The sequence below is a fragment of the Aedes albopictus genome, chromosome 3 (assembly GCF_035046485.1).
Source record: "Aedes albopictus strain Foshan chromosome 3, AalbF5, whole genome shotgun sequence".
NCBI classification, from domain to species: domain Eukaryota; kingdom Metazoa; phylum Arthropoda; class Insecta; order Diptera; family Culicidae; genus Aedes; species Aedes albopictus.
Genome location: NC_085138.1, coordinates 203315552 through 203335359, shown reverse-complemented (window position 1 = coordinate 203335359; position 19808 = coordinate 203315552). Strand labels below are relative to the sequence as shown.

Sequence of the window (19808 nt, the reverse complement as noted above, 5' to 3'; positions counted from 1 at the left end):
CACATGTAATCCATGTATTTTAACAAGAAGAAAATAAATAAAAAGTTCATACTGCCAAATGCGTGCCATTTATTCCCATAGCGGGTCACAGTGATCATATCAGGTCCTTATCGCTAAGCAATGTCGTTCAAAGGATCTTTTCTTTCATAATGATTTGATTTGTTTTTTTTTATGATTTGAATCGTAATGCATCGTGTTTATTGATTGTAGCCTCTGAGGCTTACTACTATCACTTCTCAATCAATTAACAACAAAGCATGATTGAAGCCAAGAAAGCATCAATTCATTACATAACGAGAAATAGTTATAATTTGTTACTGAACTACCTGCGCCGTTTTAGTGTTTATCCCATGCATACGATTTTCCAGGGGTGGGCAGCTTTTTAGCCGAACTGTAAAGGAAAAGGGGAAAATCAATGTTGAAAACCAAATTTAAATTTCATCAACTCTCAGTAATAGTAATAGATGATTCCATGAAAATTTCATTAGAATCGAAATTAGATTTTGAGAATCTTGTACAAATAAAGAATAAAAATAACAAATATTTGACATATATGTATGTAACGTTTGAGTCAGAAATACGATTAAATTTTTTTTTCTGCAGATGGCGTATGTATGTAAAAATATTGTTTTAAAATTTCATTGGATTTGGTCAAACGGATAAAAAGTTGTGGTCGTATATGTAGCCAAAAGTTACAAACATGTTTTAGTGTATTGTGGCATTCAAGGTTTTCTAACTTTGAAAGTGTTAAGCCAAAATGACACAAAACTTTATTGAAAACATGTTAATATACCGTGTATGCACCAAACTTTGCGCAGTTAAGAAAAATCAAATTTCTAGTCGTTATAAAAAATACAAACAAACAAAATATATCATGAACAACATGCTCATACGATAGAATAATGATCCTTCTTTGATTCTGAAATATAAAAAAAATCATAATATTAACCAAAAAATACTTCAAATAGAAAAACTATTTCATTGCCTTGTTCCTAACTTTGCGCACAAAATCTTCGATTGTTCCTAACTTTGCGCATAGTGTGCCTAACTTTGCGCATGCTATGAATTGCTTAAAAAAGTAATCAAAAATGCTATTATTTAATGTTTGCCCATTAAACTAAAGTTATTCAGATCAGGTAGTGTGCCCTTAATTGATCTTTGTTGAAATATTTTGTCCTACGAGGGAGGGGGAACGGAGGCCTCCGGAGTTCTTGATTTCGTCTGCGGTTCGTACTAGGCACCTATCGTGTGAACAATCCAAACTTCATGAGGGGTTGTTTCCTGTGGCTAAAGATCAAAGGTAAAAGCTTCCTGATTAATGAAGTGACCGTTACGGATAGGAACAATAAGGGGTCATTTAAATATGACGTCCATCTTTGGTGGGGAGGGGGCTGGGGTTGTCTGAGAAAGTGTGATATGCCATGTATTAGGTATACTATGAAGCGTGACGGGGTGGCCCAGGGGAAGAGGGGGTTCTAAAAGTCTTAAAAATGGTGGACGTCATATTTGAATCGTCCCTAACATTGACCGCCGGAAAATCCAAATGAAGGACTGTTCACAAATCACGTCTCATTGTAGACAGATGGAGAGTGCCTGCCATAGTGCTACGGTTCATACAATTTTCTACTAATTTCTATACAAAATTTGATACCCGGAGAGGCAGGCCTGAAATTATCAGTACTGGTGTTACATAATATTTAGATGGTTCATAAGTTATGTATTCACGTTCAACAAGCATTTACTGCAAGTGCGCAAAAATTAGGAACACAGTGCAAATAATGGTTCCAAACATTGCGCACCACTATTTACTAATTTAATTGAAAAATTTCTTACGAACTGTGATTGATATTACTAAAATATCACCTTTTTTGTCAATTAACTGCAAAATTAATCATCGTTGCACAGTTTTATCGAGGAAAATGTTAATTTTTAGTAGAGTTACTTCTTGGCAACCGTGTTAAGGCGAGACAAATTTTGACATTTTTGTGTATTTTTTGTTTATTATTCAACATAAACAAAGATTTTATGGACATTAAATATTTGTCAAATAATGTTTATGTTTACACAATGCTACTGCAATGATTAAACTAGTGAATATGTTGACATTTAGTTATTTGTTTCGTTATTTTACAAGAATGCGCAAAGTTTGGACCTGCGCAAAGTTAGGTGCGCACACGGTATTGAGAATCGCAGCAGACAGTTTTATTTTCGAAATAGTGCAAACGGACCTTAAAATTAAAGTGTCTAAAATTCACACTGAAGCAGTTTGAGTTTTGTATTCTATGAAAATAAGTACTCAACCGATTTCAATGAAAATTTTACTACTTTATTATGTTGAAAACTTATAAGTTTGGTAGGTATATGGTCATATTTTCAGACGTTTCGATACACTAACACTGCCGTGTGCAGCATAGTTGTCCCATGTTACTTTTTGATGATTTTGTTTTTTTTTTTCACAAAACGGTCTATTTTTACGTATACTTCCATACACCGCTGTCCACTCTCGGTTAGTATATATTTTGTTCAGAAAATCCATACAAACAACATCAAGTCAATATGCCCCATGTTTAGTTTTGTCATCATAATCTGTCCCATATTCAATTTTGCAGCATAAGCTGTCTCATGTTCATTTTTTTTCTATCAAAAGCTATCCTATTGTCAGTGCATACGCATAAAAAATCTCTGAGGTAATCTTGAACATTCTCCGGGAATTTTGAGATCATCTGTAAAATTAAATATGGGACAGTTTGGATCGCTATTATGAGGGTTGCATCCTTCCTGTCCGTTACCAAAGCACAAAGATTTGGGACTAATCTCTGACTCCTAGACAAGATTGACACAATCCTCCAACGGTCAAGTGCTGTCCTGGCCACGTCATTGCGACAGCTGAGGGATGGGAAAGGAAGATTAGTTGGACACCTATGAAAGTACATAGCGACCTCTACATTCTTTCAGGCCTAGGCGTCACGGAAATTTGGGTGTGAAATTCAACATGGGACAGTTTATGCTGACAAATTCGACATGAGACAGCTTATGGTGAAAACTGCAACTTTGGACAGCTTATGCTGATATTGCTGTGTGCATTCAAAATGCAAATATCAAATGCGGGAGCACCAAATGCGGTAAGATTTTCTAACAAGTAACCCGATGTCAGTGGGAGCTTTCGAATCCTAGGTTGGCGGTGATATTGGATATGGTTGCTACGTTGCCTTTGGTAACATGTGTTACCGCGTTTGAAGCGCATTTGGGTACCGTTTGCATCTTGAATGCACACAGCAATAATTTTGCTTGACATGGGACAGCTCATGCCGCGAAAATCTCGAAAATTGCTAGATTTATCGGCATCACAGTCCCATTAGTTTTTCTTTAAAAAGTTAAAAAGTAAATTGAATGTTTATGCAATTTTTTGCTCATACTTCAATGATAAATACCAATTCAAATGCTATGCTGATAAATGCACTTTGTGTTTTTATTACACTTGTCCGTAGAGAAGAAAACAAGGCTGGAACTTTGAACGCATTTTTCTCAGTTTGTTGTTTTGGAACATATGCCAACTATGCTGCACTCGGCAGAACAGTAAAGTTATAGCCTAAACCATTTTCAGAATGAGAGTACAAGATTCCAAAATACTAATATTCTCGCAACGGAGATGTATCTTCGCCAATACTTCACCGATTCCGATGAAGTTTGTATGGCATCATCTACACATAATATACTGTTCCTGGTTAAAAAATCAGCCATATTGAAGCATGCAATCAAAAGTTATGCACTGTTTTTCGTGGTGCAATTTGATTCGGGACACTCTTTACTAGTGGTACCGTGGGATTTCGCGAGGGTCTAAATTTCGCTCACTGATAATATTTAGAGAATTAATTGTTGAAATGTTCAAATTTCACTATAGATAGTAGCTAAAGTGAAATTTGGACAATCGCACAATTACTTTTATGATTATGTTCTCCAAATGTTATCAGTGAGCGAAATTTGGACTCGCGCGAAATTAGGGCGTTACGTTAGTCGAAATATGCGTATCTTTCAAAGAATAAGCAAAAGAACCTAACACATATTTATTGCTTGCATTGATGTTTACTTTCTTAACCCTCGTGTAGCCGGCAGGAGGGTTTCCGGGAACCTTTTTCGATTTCTATTCTCGATACCGTCAGTGTACCAGTAGCCGCTCATGACCCAATAGCCGCTCACTGTTGCAAAAATCAAGTTTACATGCATAAATACACTCTTTTCGGTGCTGATATTCTTGGACAATATAAATTAGACGAGAGCAAAGCCATTTTATGCAATATTTACCGGATAACATAAATTTTAAAAACAAAACAATGAATTTTTTTGAGCGGCTATTGGGCCCAAAAAAGCTGTAGCTAATTTCATGTGTTCCAATAACCGCTCACGCAAAAAAAATACGTCAAAATCGTAAAATCTGCCGATTTTAGTACACAGTGTGTTTAATCCCTATTATACACTCCTACGGAACAGGAAAAAATAATTATAAAAACATAGAGTTGCAAAAATAATGCACTTTTCCGCAAAAGTCTATTTAAAAGATGGCATAAATAATTTGTTCGTGAGCGGAATTAGGACCACTTTGGTCTCACACCAAATGTAATAAAATCATACTTTTATGAAAAGTTTTACATAAGTCTTGATTTATATCTGATTGCACTTAGATTGAACTAACAGAAAATGGAAAAACATTACAAATTGGCTTAACAGTCATTCAACAGATTATGTTTTTCTGCGAAACTGGCCTTAGTTGAGCGGAATCTGGTACCAAGTTGTTGATGGTATTTAAATTATTATTGAGAGTAGGAAATTGAAACTCTGCTAGATCTAAGAACTCGTGAATATATATCTATTAACCTTCCAGGACGCGCGCCATCAAGCAATCGAAACTGCACCGCGCTCGCGCTGTTTATGAAAAGCGAGGTTTTTTGGTAGCGTTGTACTTTTTACAACAGCACGCGCGCTGAAGGGTTTATGGGGTTGACTGAATCTTCAAGTGAGGAGGGACAGGGGGAAGGTCTTCTGATTTTTCTGAACAACCGCAAGTCTGAGCAACAAGCAGTGGTCACCACAGGCGGATGCACGATTAGCTCTAAGCGCTCACTGAAGCAATTGGGGGTCATGATCGACGATAAACTGAAATTCGGAAGCCACGTGGATTATGCCTGCAAAAGCATGGCGAAAATGGTATTGTCAAAGATAATGTCACATAGCTCGGCAATAGTCTCGAGTAAGCGTAAACTGCTCGCGACAGTAGCGGTCTCCATACTAAGGTATGGCGGGCGCTGCATGGTCGAACCGAAACGTGAAGCGACTCGAGAGTACGCACAGGTTGATGAGCCTGGGTGGTCAGCTTAAGCCAGGTTTGACTATATGGGTAAGCCTGGCTTACCAGTGTAGTGTCTACCTAATGGTTGTGCGCATAGTATATCTACCTACATGAAATACTATTCATTACAGTACCTAAATATTGTTAAAGCATCGAAGCAATCGGTGCTAATTTGAATTTGGCAACATCATGCCGTTGCTATGTATTTTCCATAGCAACCATACTTGTAGCTCATAGACCTGAAATAAAGATTTTTCATTAGTAGTTCAACCATTAACTGGACCACACGTGTTCAATTCATTTTCTCCCGGAAAAGTATCTTCCTTGCAGCCGAATCTCGAATAGGTTATTGGCCCAGCCGGAGGTTCCAGATCAAGAAAATTGAAGCGTGGACGTTTGCTGTTTTTTCCCGACGGAATGGAGTGGGCGAAAATCGTAAAATTGAACAATTCGAACTACCAATCATGGTCGTTCTCCGTGAAGGCGTTGCTGCGAAGGGAGCAGCTCTGGAGGCACGTGGAGCCGGGTACCCCGCCGGTACCGTTGACGGACGCTTGGACGGAAAGCGACGAGAGGACGCTGGCCACGATTCACTTGATGGTGGATGAGAGCCAGTACGGGCTGATTCGTGACAAGACGACAGCGAAAGACACGTGGGCGGCTCTGAAGGAACATCACGAGAGGACCACGTTGGGGCAACGGGTGACCCTCCTCCGTCAGATCACGAACCAGAATTACAAGGTAGGTGATTACATGGAGGCCTATCTCGCCGAAATTGAAAAGCAGTATGCACGTCTCGAAAATTCCGGATTCGAGATGCAAGAGTGCCTGAAGGTAGCGCTGATACTGCGGGGACTTCCGGAATCGTTCAATCCGCTGACGACGGCGCTGGAAGCACGCAACGAAAATGAGCTAACCCTGGAGCTCGTTAAGGTGAAGCTGCTGGACGAAGCGGATAAGCTCCGGAAACGGTCCGGCTCCGACGAACAAGTGCTGCGTACGGGCGGAGCAAGCGCGTCGCAGAAAAGCGTGGTATGCTATCACTGCGGCAAGCCCGGACATCGGAAGCGAAATTGCAAGGCGTTTTTGGCGGAGAGCAGCGGCAAGATGGATCAGAAGCGAGAAAAGGCCAAGGCCAAAACAGTGCGCGAAAACGACGCAAAGTCGTTCACGTTTATGGTGCGGTCCGATATGCAAGATTCGAGTGCGTGGGTGATCGATTCGGGCGCGACGTCCCATTTGGCGAAAAATCGCAGTTCTTTTACGCGTCTCGATGAAACTGTGCGTACGATGATGTCGACCGCCGACGGTAAAGTGCTGCATACGGCAGGTGTCGGTGACTGTAAAATCGAGTGCGTGAACGGTCGTAATGAAAAAATGTCGATTACGCTAACCGGTGTGATTTTTGCCCCGGGACTTGAAGGCAATTTGATTTCCGTACCGAAGCTCGCGGAGAAAGGTGTGCGTGCGGAATTCGATGCGGACCAGTGTCGATTGGTGTACAACGGGTCGGTGATTGCGACGGCGGATCGCACCAGTGGATTGTACCGACTGAACGTGGCTGAAAAATCGTTGCAAGTGAGTAATAAGCAGCACAACGGCGATTGTCTGCACACGTGGCATCGAAGGCTCGGCCACCGAGATCCGGATGTGATTGGCGATATTGAGCGGCGGACTTTAGCTACCGGAATGAAGATCAAGCCCTGTGGCATCCTGAAGACCTGTGAGTGCTGCGTTGAAGGGAAGATGGCTCGGCCGGCGTTTCCACAGGCAGCCGAGAAGAAGTCGAAAGCGGTGCTGGATATCGTGCACAGCGATGTATGCGGTCCTATGACAACATCACCGGGCGGGTGCCGATATTATATGACGATGATTGATGATCACAGCCGCTACACGGTCGTCTATTTTCTGAAGGAGAAGTCCGAGGTCGCCGACAAAATCCGTGAGTATGTGAGGTTCACCGAAACACAATTCGGGAGGAAGCCGAAGGTCATCCGTTCCGACCGGGGTGGCGAGTACACCAGCAAATCTTTGCGCAAGTTCTACGCCGAGGAAGGAATCAAGGCTGAATTCACCGCTGGGTACGCTCCACAGCAAAACGGCGTGGCTGAAAGGAGAAACAGAACGTTAAACGAAATGGGACTGTGTATGCTGTTGGATGCTGGCTTACCTCGTCGTTTTTGGGCAGAGGCTGTGAACACAGCGGCGTACATCCAGAATCGGTTGCCATCATCAGCGATCGGATCGACTCCGTACGAGATCTGGTTCGGTGTGAAACCGGATTTGCAGCACCTGAAGGTATTCGGTTGCAGCGCCTACGTGTGGATCCCGCCACAGAAGAGGAAGAAGTTTGAAGAGAAGGCAACCAAAATGACCTTCGTTGGATACGCGTCCGACAGCAAAGCCTACCGTTTGCTGAACACTTCTACAGGCCAGGTAGTCATTAGCCGTGACGTGCGATTCCTGGAGCTCGACGAAAAAGGTAAAAGTGTGAAAGATGGCACCATTCGTGACCTACCAGGTGAGTGCTACAACGACGATGAACATGTTGCAGTTCGATTGTACGATTGTGGACAAACTGGCGAGCAAGTTCCCCACGACGATTCCCGAGACGAGGAAGAATTTTTCGGTTTCGAAGACGACGACGACGACGACGGTTTCATCGAGGCAGTACCAAGGCAGGAGGAGCAAGCTGTCGTTCCAGTTGCTCGGGATAATCTGCGACGTTCACAGAGGACGAACTTTGGCGTTCCACCAGCGAGATACGACGGCACGATTGGGCTGGCCGTGAGCGAGTGCGCAGAACCAGGTACGTATCGAGAAGCGATTGCGAGCCCGGAAAGCGAGAAGTGGAAAGCTGCCATGGACGAGGAGATGGCATCTCTTCGTGATAACGACACGTGGACCCTCACTAAAGCACCCCAACAACGCAACGTGATTGGATGTAAGTGGGTGTACAAGTGTAAACTGGACGAAACTGGGAAGACCGTGCGATACAAGGCCAGGTTGGTCGCACAGGGTTTTTCCCAAAAGTACGGAACGGATTACGATCAGGTGTTCGCACCGGTGGTGAAGCAAATCACGTTCCGTACTGTGCTAACAATTGCAAGCAAGCAGCGGATGATCGTCAAGCACATCGACATCAAGACCGCGTACCTGTATGGCGTGCTGCAGGAGGAGATTTTCATGAAGCAGCCTCCGGGGTACTCGAATGGTGATCCGTCTACCGTGTGCCGCTTGAAGCGGAGTCTCTACGGGCTCAAGCAGGCTGCGCGGGTATGGAACCAGCGGATTGATGCAGCATTGAAAGGCATGGGGTTTCATCAGTCATCGGCTGACCCGTGTCTCTACTTGCGAATCGTGGACGGCGTGTGCACGTACATTTTGATCTACGTGGACGATATCGTTGTGGTGTGCAGAACGAAGCAGGAATATCGGAAGCTGGCGGAGTCTCTGAGCAAGTCCTTCAAGATAGCAGAGCTGGGGAATTTGACATTCTTCCTGGGGATCAACGTTCGACGAGATGAGGACCGATTCACGTTGAGTCAGAGGTCGTACGTGCAGAAGATTTTGTCGCGGTTCAACATGGAGAACTGCAAAGCATCTCGTGTTCCGATGGCCAGTGGATTTGTACAACAAAAGGAGGAGGATAGTGACTCGTTGGCAGATGGACAACAGTACCAAAGTCTGATCGGTGCTTTGTTGTACATCGCTGTCAACACGCGCCCGGATATTGCGATCTCGACCTCTATTCTCGGGCGGCGCGTCACGAAACCAACAACAGCGGATTGGAACGAAGCAAAGCGGGTTCTACGTTATCTGAAAGGAACAGCAAACTACGAGCTGCGTCTGGGTGCTGATAGCAACCTTCAAGTGGAGTGCTTCGTCGATGCGGACTGGGCTGGTGAAGTCGACGATAGGAAGTCCAACACTGGCTATATTTTCAAGTTCGGCGGAGGGCTCGTCGGCTGGGGAAGCAGGAAGCAAACATGCGTGTCCCTGTCGAGCACTGAAGCCGAGTACATCGCGATGGCGGAATGCCTACAGGAACTGCAGTGGCTTCGACGACTATTGGGCGATTTGGGCATCCGTCTAACGTTGCCCATAGTGGTCCACGAAGACAACCAGAGCTGCATCGCACTAACCGCGGCGGACAGGACGTCTCGAAAGTCGAAACACATCGACACCAAGTACTGTTTCGTTAAGGATTTGGTAGCAGCTGGTATCGTTTCCATTCGGTATTGTCCCACGGAGCAGATGGAAGCGGATCTCCTTACCAAGCCTTTGGGAGCGGTGAAGCTGAAGCAGTTGCGAGAAGCCATAGGGATTCTACCACATGATGTTGAGGAGGAGTGTTAAAGCATCGAAGCAATCGGTGCTAATTTGAATTTGGCAACATCATGCCGTTGCTATGTATTTTCCATAGCAACCATACTTGTAGCTCATAGACCTGAAATAAAGATTTTTCATTAGTAGTTCAACCATTAACTGGACCACACGTGTTCAATTCATTTTCTCCCGGAAAAGTATCTTCCTTGCAGCCGAATCTCGAATAAATATCTAGGTATCATTCATTATGTCTACCTAAGGTAGTATAAAAACGGATGGTCATTGGACCACACAGCAGAGACTGCACAAGCTTTGGACTTGTTAACATCTTTAATATTCTTCTTTTGAAGGATATAAAAACCAGTAAAGCCGAGGTGAAGAAATCGGCCCTTAATCTTTCAGAATTTTTATGTACAACCAAAGCCGGCGAAGCCGCTGATGTATCTGGATGATACTCATGTTCTCAAAATCTGAACATCTGAAAATTCGTCGTTGATGAAAATACGGAACTGGTCATCCCTGTCTAGTCGTGTCGTGGGCTCCGGCGGAAACCTATCATATCCTGGACATTTAGATAATATTGCCAAAACTAGTCAAAATTTATAGTTTTTCATAGTCAAAATCCTAGTAACCATAATAAGGACCAGTCACCAACCCGTGTGCACCGGAATGTGCCCTAGAGTTATCTGTTCCTAGAGGAACCTCATCATCCTAATAAGCAACATGACATGCTGTAACCACAGACAAACAGAAGTCTCACTCTACCCACTTCCCATCGTTCCCCTTTTAACGGACTATTTAAATATTCTGTAGCTCGCCAATCTCTGTCCCATGAAGCTCACATCGTTTTTGCTCCTGTTTGACATTGGCTCACTACCGCCATCTACTCAGTAGGCCGTGTCGATTTTTGCAAAATTGCGAATACACAATTCCGAATAGTCACAAATGGTTGCAAATGGACCCAAATGAAGCCCTGCAAAATTTAAAAATTCTAAAAAATCGGTAAGCTAGTCCGCAATCGACTTGAAGTTTTATATGGGAATTTTAATTATTCAGTATGGGGAAATCCAACTTTTCAAACTTTTGAAGAAAAAGGCACATTAAAGCAACTCTAAAAATCCGCCCCCCCCCCTGAAGATTTAGTGCATATATTAGGGAACAGGGAACATTTTGTTAGAAGACAACTTTTTAGTTGCACTTAAGATAAGGGCGTTATTAAATTTCGAAACAATGGACATTTTATTCGCATGATTTCTAGCTTCTTTAATTGGCATCACTGCACGTTTTGCGTGTTGAAGAGGGTGGTAACAGCCATCTGCGGCGTCACTACCCGTCGCTGGATGGAGACGCAAGTACCTGTTAAAAATTAGATAGTTAGGATTGTAAATATTCTTGCGATATTGCTTTATAAAAACTTGGTATCTTCGGCAAAGTTGTTGGCATGGTCAAGAGCTGTCCAGTGATGAACTAAATCATTGGCAAATCCATCGCTGGGCGGCGCTAGTGTGCTTACAAACTACATGCAATAGTATTAACGTATATGCGTGTATCTCAATAACGTGATAATTTAACTGTGTGGTGTCTTCGACAAAGTTGTTGGCTGGGCCACGGGCTATCCAGTGACGAATCAAGTAAGTAGGAATTCAACCGTTAGGCGGCGCTAGTGTGCATACAAACTGGATGCAAAAGTACAAACGTATATGTGTGTATCTCAATAACGTGATAATTTAAGTAGGTGGTGTCTTCGACAAATTTGTTGGGTGGACCACGGGCTATCCAGTGACGAACGCAATACAGTCTAGACTCCTACTACACGGTTAGTTCGGGGGTGCAGTAGGAATCCGTGTTGTAGGAATCCCAGAGCTTATGGGATTTCGCCTAATTGGGGGTGTGAGCGAATATATCAGGAGTATTACAAGATAGCACCATACTTTCTTTGGCAAAGTTGTAGTACTAGAATAGATCTACCACACAATGCGAACTAAAATCCAATTAGTTGGCAATTTGGCCGATAGAGGCGCTATGTAGAAGTGGTTGCTTATGTTCACTCGCCAGTAGAAGTACTCATAAGTTATCGCTTGCGATATCTCAAGATCTACTTGATTTGGAACAATGCTGTCTTCGGCAAACTTGTTCAGTAGGTCAAGAACAATCTGGTGGCTAACCAATTAGTTTGTGATTTCGCCGTTAGGTGGTGCTAGTTGTCAAGTATAGTTTCAAACTTCTCTAGCTCGCGATCCAGATCAGATAGAAAAGTGCCGTCTTCGTCAGAGTTTTTCAGGAAGTAAAAACCTATCTGGTGATTTCGCCGCTAGGTGCCACTAGTTGTTAAGTAAAATTTCAAACTTTTTTAGCTCGCGATCCAGAGCAAATAGAAAAGTATCGTCTTCGGCTAAGTTCTTCAGGAAGTCAAGAGCTATCTAATGACTTAACATTAAGTTTGTAATTTCGCCGCTAGGTGACGCTAGTTGTCAAGTACAGTTTCAAACTTCTCTAGCTCGCGATCCAGATCAGATAGAAAAGTGCCGTCTTCGTCAGAGTTTTTCGGGAAGTAAAAACCTATCTGGTGATTCAATATTTAGTTGGTGACTTCGTTGCTAGGTGGCGCTAGTTGATAAGTAAAATCTTAAACTTCTTTAGCTCGCGATCCAGAGCAGATAGAAGAGAGTCGTCTTCGGCAAAGTTCTTCAGGAAGTCAAGAACAATCTTGTGATGTAACAATTAGTTGGTGATTTCGCCACTAGGTGGCACTAGTTGTCAAGTAAAGTTTCAAACTCCGCTATCTCTGGATCCAAAGCAGATCGAAAAGTATCGACTTCGGCAAAGTTCTTCAAGAAGTCAAGAGCTATCTAATGACTTAACATTTAGTTTGTGATTTCGCTGTTAGGTGGTAATTTTGCCTCTAGCTCGCGATCCAGCGGAGATAGAAAAATGTCGTCTTCGGCAAAGTTCTTCAGGAAGTCAAGAAAAATCTTGTGATGCAACAATTAGTTTGTAATTTCGCCGCTAGGTGACGCTAGTTGTCAAGTAAAGTTTCAAACTTCTATAGCTCGCGATCCAGATCAGATAGAAAAGTGTCGTCTTCGGCAAAGTTCTTCAGGAAGTCACCAGATTGTTCTTGACCTACTGAACAAGTTTGCCGAAGACAGCATTGTTCCAAATCAAGTAGATCTTGAGATATCGCAAGCGATAACTTATGAGTACTTCTACTGGCGAGTGAACATAAGCAACCACTTCTACATAGCGCCTCTATCGGCCAAATTGCCAACTAATTGGATTTTAGTTCGCATTGTGTGGTAGATCTATTCTAGTACTACAACTTTGTCAAAGAAAGTATGATGCTATCTTGTAATACTCCTGATATATTCGCTCACACCCCCAATTAGGCGAAATCCCATAAGCTCTGGGATTCCTACAACACGGATTCCTACTGCACCCCCGAACTAACCGTGTAGTAGGAGTCTAGACTGTATTGCGTTCGTCACTGGATAGCCCGTGGTCCACCCAACAAATTTGTCGAAGACACCACCTACTTAAATTATCACGTTATTGAGATACACACATATACGTTTGTACTTTTGCATCCAGTTTGTATGCACACTAGCGCCGCCTAACGGTTGAATTCCTACTTACTTGATTCGTCACTGGATAGCCCGTGGCCCAGCCAACAACTTTGTCGAAGACACCACACAGTTAAATTATCACGTTATTGAGATACACGCATATACGTTAATACTATTGCATGTAGTTTGTAAGCACACTAGCGCCGCCCAGCGATGGATTTGCCAATGATTTAGTTCATCACTGGACAGCTCTTGACCATGCCAACAACTTTGCCGAAGATACCAAGTTTTTATAAAGCAATATCGCAAGAATATTTACAATCCTAACTATCTAATTTTTATCAGGTACTTGCGTCTCCATCCAGCGACGGGTAGTGACGCCGCAGATGGCTGTTACCACACTCTAAAGAATTTTCACGTCCGATTTACGTGAAATATCACGTAGCTCATCCTTATTCACAAAATCTCAAAAGTTACCTGACGTTAGCAACTATCACCCGATAATCACGGCGTATGCACCGCCCTGTTTGGTAAAGTCCACCTAATTTTCACGTAAATCATTTGAATGCGTTTGTGTTAGTGAACTTCCGACATCGAAGTTTCCGCAAAACGAAAGTTACGTGAATTTCAGGTGTGAAAAAAATATTCAATATGGCGTTGAGAAGTAGTTTGGTGCACAAACTGCTTGCTGATTTGAGTTTCCGTGCAAGTTGCAGCCAGTATTGAAGTTATTTAATTGTGTAAGACAATTGATAGTTATTTATTAAAAGGAGTTATGACTTTTTAATATTTTCATTAATTTCAGAAGCCGGAAGAAGGTGTTATTAATCACTGACGGTGACGGAGGTCCTACAAAATTTTTGCGTCAACATTCAAAGATTATTTGTATTATATTATCCAATCTTAGAAGATCCGAATTGTATATACATTCATTAATTATGAATGAAAGTGTAAATTTATGAATTACATACTCAAAAAAAAAAAATACTTTCAAAGATTTTTCATACATTCTTAAATATTAGTACCAGTTTGTAGCGTATTTGAGAAGGCAAGAGTTTTTAAATTTCTGTAAAATGCATTGATGTATTTATTTTACGATTGCACAATTATGCGTTTTTCATTGCATTCTGTAAGAATTTAAAATCTCTTGTCCCTTCAAATACGTTGCAAGTTGGTGCAACAGCTTTATTTTTATTTAAAAATCGTGTATAAATTACATGAAATTCACGTAGAACTAATCATGTTCTCCCGTAAAGTGACCGGAAATTCCAGTAGCACTCATCCACATTTCACGTAAAATACTTGTCAAGTTTACCTGATTTATCACGTCGATCAACGAAGCTCAAATTTATCCAGCTACCTGACATTCCGGTGAAGGTTACGTGAAAAATATGGTGGACGAAAACTACCTATCTTTTCACGTAAATCGGACGTGAAAATTTTTCAGAGTGCACCCTCTTCAACACGCAAAACGTGCAGTGATGCCAATTAAAGAAGCTAGAAATCATGCGAATAAAATGTCCATTGTTTCGAAATTTAATAACGCCCTTATCTTAAGGCTCAATTGAGAATGGCAAATATTCCAGAACTATAAAAGCACTTTTTCCCAAAATGATCCACAAATCGAAGAAAATAAGAATGTCCGATTGTTTATTTACTCAATTATGACAATCGGACACGGTGGTTTTGTTCGCCTTTTCGTTATTCTGGAGAAAAGTGCTTTTCAGTTTTGGGTAATATTTGATTCTCATTTGAGCCTTAAGTGCAACTAAAAAGTTGTCTTCTAACAAAATGTTCCCTGTTCCCTAATATATGCACTAAATCTTCAGGGGGGGGCGGATTTTTAGAGTTGCTTTAATGTGCCTTTTTCTTCAAAAGTTTGAAAAGTTGGATTTCCCCATACTGAATAATTAAAATTCCCATATAAAACTTCAAGTCGATTGCGGACTAGCTTACTGATTTTTTAGAATTTTTAAATTTTGCAGGGCTTCATTTGGGTCCATTTGCAACCATTTGTGACTATTCGGGATTGTGTATTCGCAATTTTGCAAAAATCGACACGGCCTACTACTCAGTGAGTTTGCGAAACACAGCGTTATTAGCATTGGGCGATTATACTTTTATGACGATGATTTAAATCGCATTTAGTTCCAAGTTATACGTCTGTTTGTCTGTGCTGTAACCTTGTTGACCAATCCGAGACCAGGAAAAGCAATAATGGTGGGGGCGGACAAGTGGGACTCCGTTACTTCCACGGTTTCTCGAATCGTACTTGAACTACAGAGTAAATGGCGAGCCGAACAACAGCTTGTTGAGTTGGCCCCCCTTCCCCATCCAGGAGCCTGAGTTCAGTGGGTAGTCTAAGTACTAGCCAGGACCCGAGCCTCCAGGGGAGAGTGAACAACTTAAGGCGGTAGCTGGTGGAACGCTTACTATTAGAGTGTACTCATGTACGGTCCCCCCCTTCTCGAAGTCGTCCCTAACGGGCGTACCGCGAAGGTAAGGAAGAGAGAGAATGAGTTTTTAGTGGATCGATCCCCACATCACCCGAGGAACCACCTCTTGGGTATCTGCTGCAGATTTTCTCATTCTATAACAAAAAAAAACCCTAATTTATCCACCTAGCGGTGATGGCGCCTTTCTCGTGCCTTCGAAACCCCATTTCAATAAAACTCAAGCGAAATGTTGATGTATATCGAGCTTTCATACAATTAACAGAAATCTATTTCATGATATCAGAAATCATATCGTTTATCTAGCTTTTAATGTTTGAGAATCAAACTCTTAAGAAAAAGACGCTATTTTGAATTTGAATGTTCTGGTCGCCATTTTTGGCGTCCAGGCATCTTCCCTACGAAAAATATACTTCATTAAACAGCCGCCATCTTGAATTTGGAGCCACCATCTTGGATTTTGGACCAACATCTTGGATATTCTAGTCGCCATTTTTGGAATCCAGACATCATTCGCATACCAAATATACCAATAATGCATTGTTTCAGCCCCTAAAACTCCATTAAACAGCCGCGATTTGAAATTCGGAGCCGCCATCTTAAATTTTAGATCGCCATCTTAGATATCCTGATCGCCATTTTGGGCTCTGGACCCATACCAAATATACCAATATTGCATGGTTTTAGATCCTAAAACTTCATTAATCAGCCGTTAGAGTCTAAATCTCCATCAAACAGCAACCATCTTGAAGCTGAAGCCGCCATCTTGGATTTTAGATCGCCATTTTGTACATTCTGGTTGCCATTTTCTGACACCGGACATCTTACCCATACCAAATATACCCATATTGCATGGTTTTAGAGCCCTAAACTTCTTTAAACAGACGCCTTGAATTTGAAGCCACCATCTTGGATTTCAGATCGCCATATTGGATATTCTATTCAACATTTTAAGAGTCCAGACATCTTCCCCATATCAAATACTCCCATATAGCATGCTTTAAGAGCCTAAATCTCTATTAAACAGCCGCCATATTGAATTGTGAGCCGCCACCTTGAACATTTGGCTGCCATCTTGAATTTTGGGCCGACATCGTGGAGCTTCTGGTCTCCAGTGTTGATTTCCATACTAAACTCTTCAACCATGCTAAAGGGTACAAAAATCGCGCAGTTTGATGTATCGCATGATAGGGCTAGTTCAGTTGTATATACGGCCAGTTCTACCGGTGCTGGTCTGGATCACTGAAATGGCCATAACTCCTGAACGAATTGGCCGATCTGGACTGTCGTAACGTGACGAGGCGGTGAATAGACTTAAATAAATTAAGCATATAAATACGTTACGATTTAATAAAATAGTATATTTCGCGGGACACTTTAAAACATGTTCTTCATTGTCGAGAATTGGAACAATACAATGATATTATGACAATCTCATTCTCATTACAAAAGCGTAGTCATGACACATGTGACGTCGATCCGGATGACAGTCGCCTGTCAACGGTGAGCCCTGTGGTAGGTTCTGGGTCAGAGTTGCCAGTGTTCCCAACATGGACCATTTTTGATAGCAAACAATTCCGGTTTGATTCAAGCTATAATACGAAAAATCGGCGAATGGGAAGTGCCTTAAAAGTGAGTGAACTTATTTTGCGCACATACATACAGGGGATGGCCAAAATGTTTGGGATAGGCAACTTTTTTTCTCCCACAAAAAAAATCAACATGCTGTAACTTTTAATAGAGTGCATCAAAAAATCAATAAATGCGGTTTCCGAGATATGACACCTCAAAAATGAGTTGTCTGAAAAATAGTGTTTTACGCGAACAGTTCTAACTTTACGAAATATTAATCAATCGAGCCCAAATTTGTACCAATGATGCACACATAATAGGTTGATAAACAGTCAAAATTTAAGATTTTTTTGATGCGCTCTATGAAAAGTTATAGCTTGTTGAACTTTTTTGTGAAAGAAAAAAAAGTTGCCTATCCCAAACATTTTGGCCATCCCCTGTACATCGAGCCTTCCAAATAAACGAATAAGTAAAAAAAAAATCCCCTGTACATGCCCATAATCTCAATTCGTTGAACTGAGTTGATTGATATATGCGACTTGATCCTCCGAGCCTTTTTTCGATAAATCGTTTTTTGAGTGAACATATAGTTTTTTAGTACACTAAGTGTACGAGAAAGGTAAAACACTACTTTCGAGCTTTTTTGCTTTAGTTATCTAACTAAACCAATACATTCCAGGATCTTTTTTAATAGCAAATTTAATAATCTTTCAAATGCGATAAGTTTGACCATTTTCAAGTCATAGCCAATTTGAGACAAGCAAGTTAAAACATGTAAAGTTCAATTACTACGTAACGGTTGAGATTTGACCATATGCGTAAAACATTGTTTTCACCGGTCTGAACCTGTTTGCTTGCTAACGTTCATAAGGATATCAAAAAATCATAGCTTTGCTGTGTCGCATACATAGGCTCAGTTCAATTGTATATTTAGCCGTTTTCGGAGGGACACCCGGAACTGGTTACGGCACTACCGGCTGTCTCTAATGTGGTCCTAACCTATTTCTTTGTTAACCAGTCATCAGGTTATCAGAAAAGCCGTTATTTGTTGTATCGCATGCATGGGTTTGGTACTCTTTTATGTTTGGCAACATCCGTCGGGACCCCCGGAGCCAGTTCCGGACAACTCGGTTCATATATGGTCTGATACTGTTTTCCTGTTGACCGTTCATCAGGTTATCAAAAATGCCGCTGTTTGATGTGTCGCATGCATGGTTTTGATACTCTTTTAAATTTGGCCACTTCCGACGGGACATCCGGAACCGGTTCCGGAACACTCCCAGTTCAGATATGGTCTGATACTGTTTTCCTGCTTACCGTTCATAAGATAATCGAAAATGTCGCTGTTTGATGTGTCGCATGCATGAGTTATGTTCAATTTGATATTTGGCCACTTCCGGCGGGACACCCAGGATCGGTTCCGGAACACTACATGTTCAAATGTGGTTTGATACTGTTTTCCTGCTAACCGTTCATCAGATTATCGAAAAAGCCGCTGTTTGATGTGTCGCATGCATGAGTTATGTTCAATTTGATATTTGGCCACTTCCGGCAGGACACCCAGAACCGGTTCCAGAACACTACCAGTTCAGATATGGTCTGAGACTGTTTTCCTGCTTACCGTTCATCAGATAATCGTAAATGCCGTGGTTTGATGGGTCGCATGCATGGGTTTGGTGCATTTTCATATCTGGCCCTTTCGAGGGGAACCGATCCGGAACACCTAAATGACCATAACTTCGGAACGGCTGGACCGATCCGAACCATTTTCAATAGGAAACAATGGGACCAGATTCCGCGTCGAATGAACCGTCGATCGTTAAAATCGGTTGATATTTACTATCTAAAAGTGAGGTGACCTTTTTTGTACACATACACACACACATACATACACACACACACATACACACACACAGACATCATCTCAACTCGTCGAGCTGAGTCGATTGATGAAACTTGTCCCTCCGTGGGCTCTACCAAAATTTCATTTTTGGAGTGAACATATAGCCTTTCGGTACACCTTGGTGTACGAGAAAGGCAAAAAACGAATGCAGTTAGCGACTTACCCTTTTTCGCCGAGCAAAACTCGAGAGGACAAGTTAATCGGATGCGTCACTTCACGGCGAGCATCACGCAAAACGTAATGGTTGGCAGATAGTCTAAAATATATAATAAATGCTGGATCATCGCAGCACGAAATGCCCAAATCTACTGAATTACTTGTGGTGTGGTCCTTCCGGCAAATTCGGCGGCGGTTGAGTCCTGGCGGCAATTCCGTCCTCCCAGCGCAGAGCGTTCGTATGTTTTCTCTGAAAAATTATGTAATATTTTGAAGAGCGTTGTGTTTGCTTGTGAGGATATATCCCGTGTCTTACACCCAGCAGGAAGTTCCGTAGCTCCTGAAGCAAGGGAGAGATATCCCGACGCACTACTTTCGACATTTTGATGTACTTTTTACACTAATTTTGGTAGAATATTTCAGATTGTTCACAACACTTCCCAGCCAGACTTCGGTTTCGGTGAAGTAGTGAAGAGTAAAAATCAACA

At 42.0% G+C, this 19808-nt stretch overlaps 1 protein-coding gene across 1 annotated transcript; it reads right to left on the bottom strand.

Annotated features, from left to right (window-relative positions):
* Positions 1-175: 175 nt before the first annotated feature.
* Positions 176-19808, bottom strand: LOC109404966 (NADH dehydrogenase [ubiquinone] 1 alpha subcomplex subunit 7). Its single transcript, XM_029863338.2, has 4 exons — positions 19637-19808; positions 19482-19570; positions 19328-19420; positions 176-391 (listed from the first exon to the last, which is right to left on the bottom strand). Exons 1-4 carry the CDS (start codon positions 19700-19702, stop codon positions 337-339), a joined length of 303 nt encoding a protein of 100 aa, XP_029719198.1. The 5' UTR covers positions 19703-19808; the 3' UTR covers positions 176-336.

Bases quoted from the DNA above. Each gene is read 5' to 3' on its own strand.
- LOC109404966 (XM_029863338.2), bottom strand. From the start codon at position 19,702: ATGTCGAAAGTAGTGCGTCGGGATATCTCTCCCTTGCTTCAGGAGCTA. The intron at 19,571-19,636 runs GTAAGACACGGG...ATAATTTTTCAG, and splicing joins TACGGAACTTCCTGCTGGGT to AGAAAACATACGAACGCTCT. The intron at 19,421-19,481 runs GTAATTCAGTAG...TATATATTTTAG, and splicing joins CCGGAAGGACCACACCACAA to ACTATCTGCCAACCATTACG.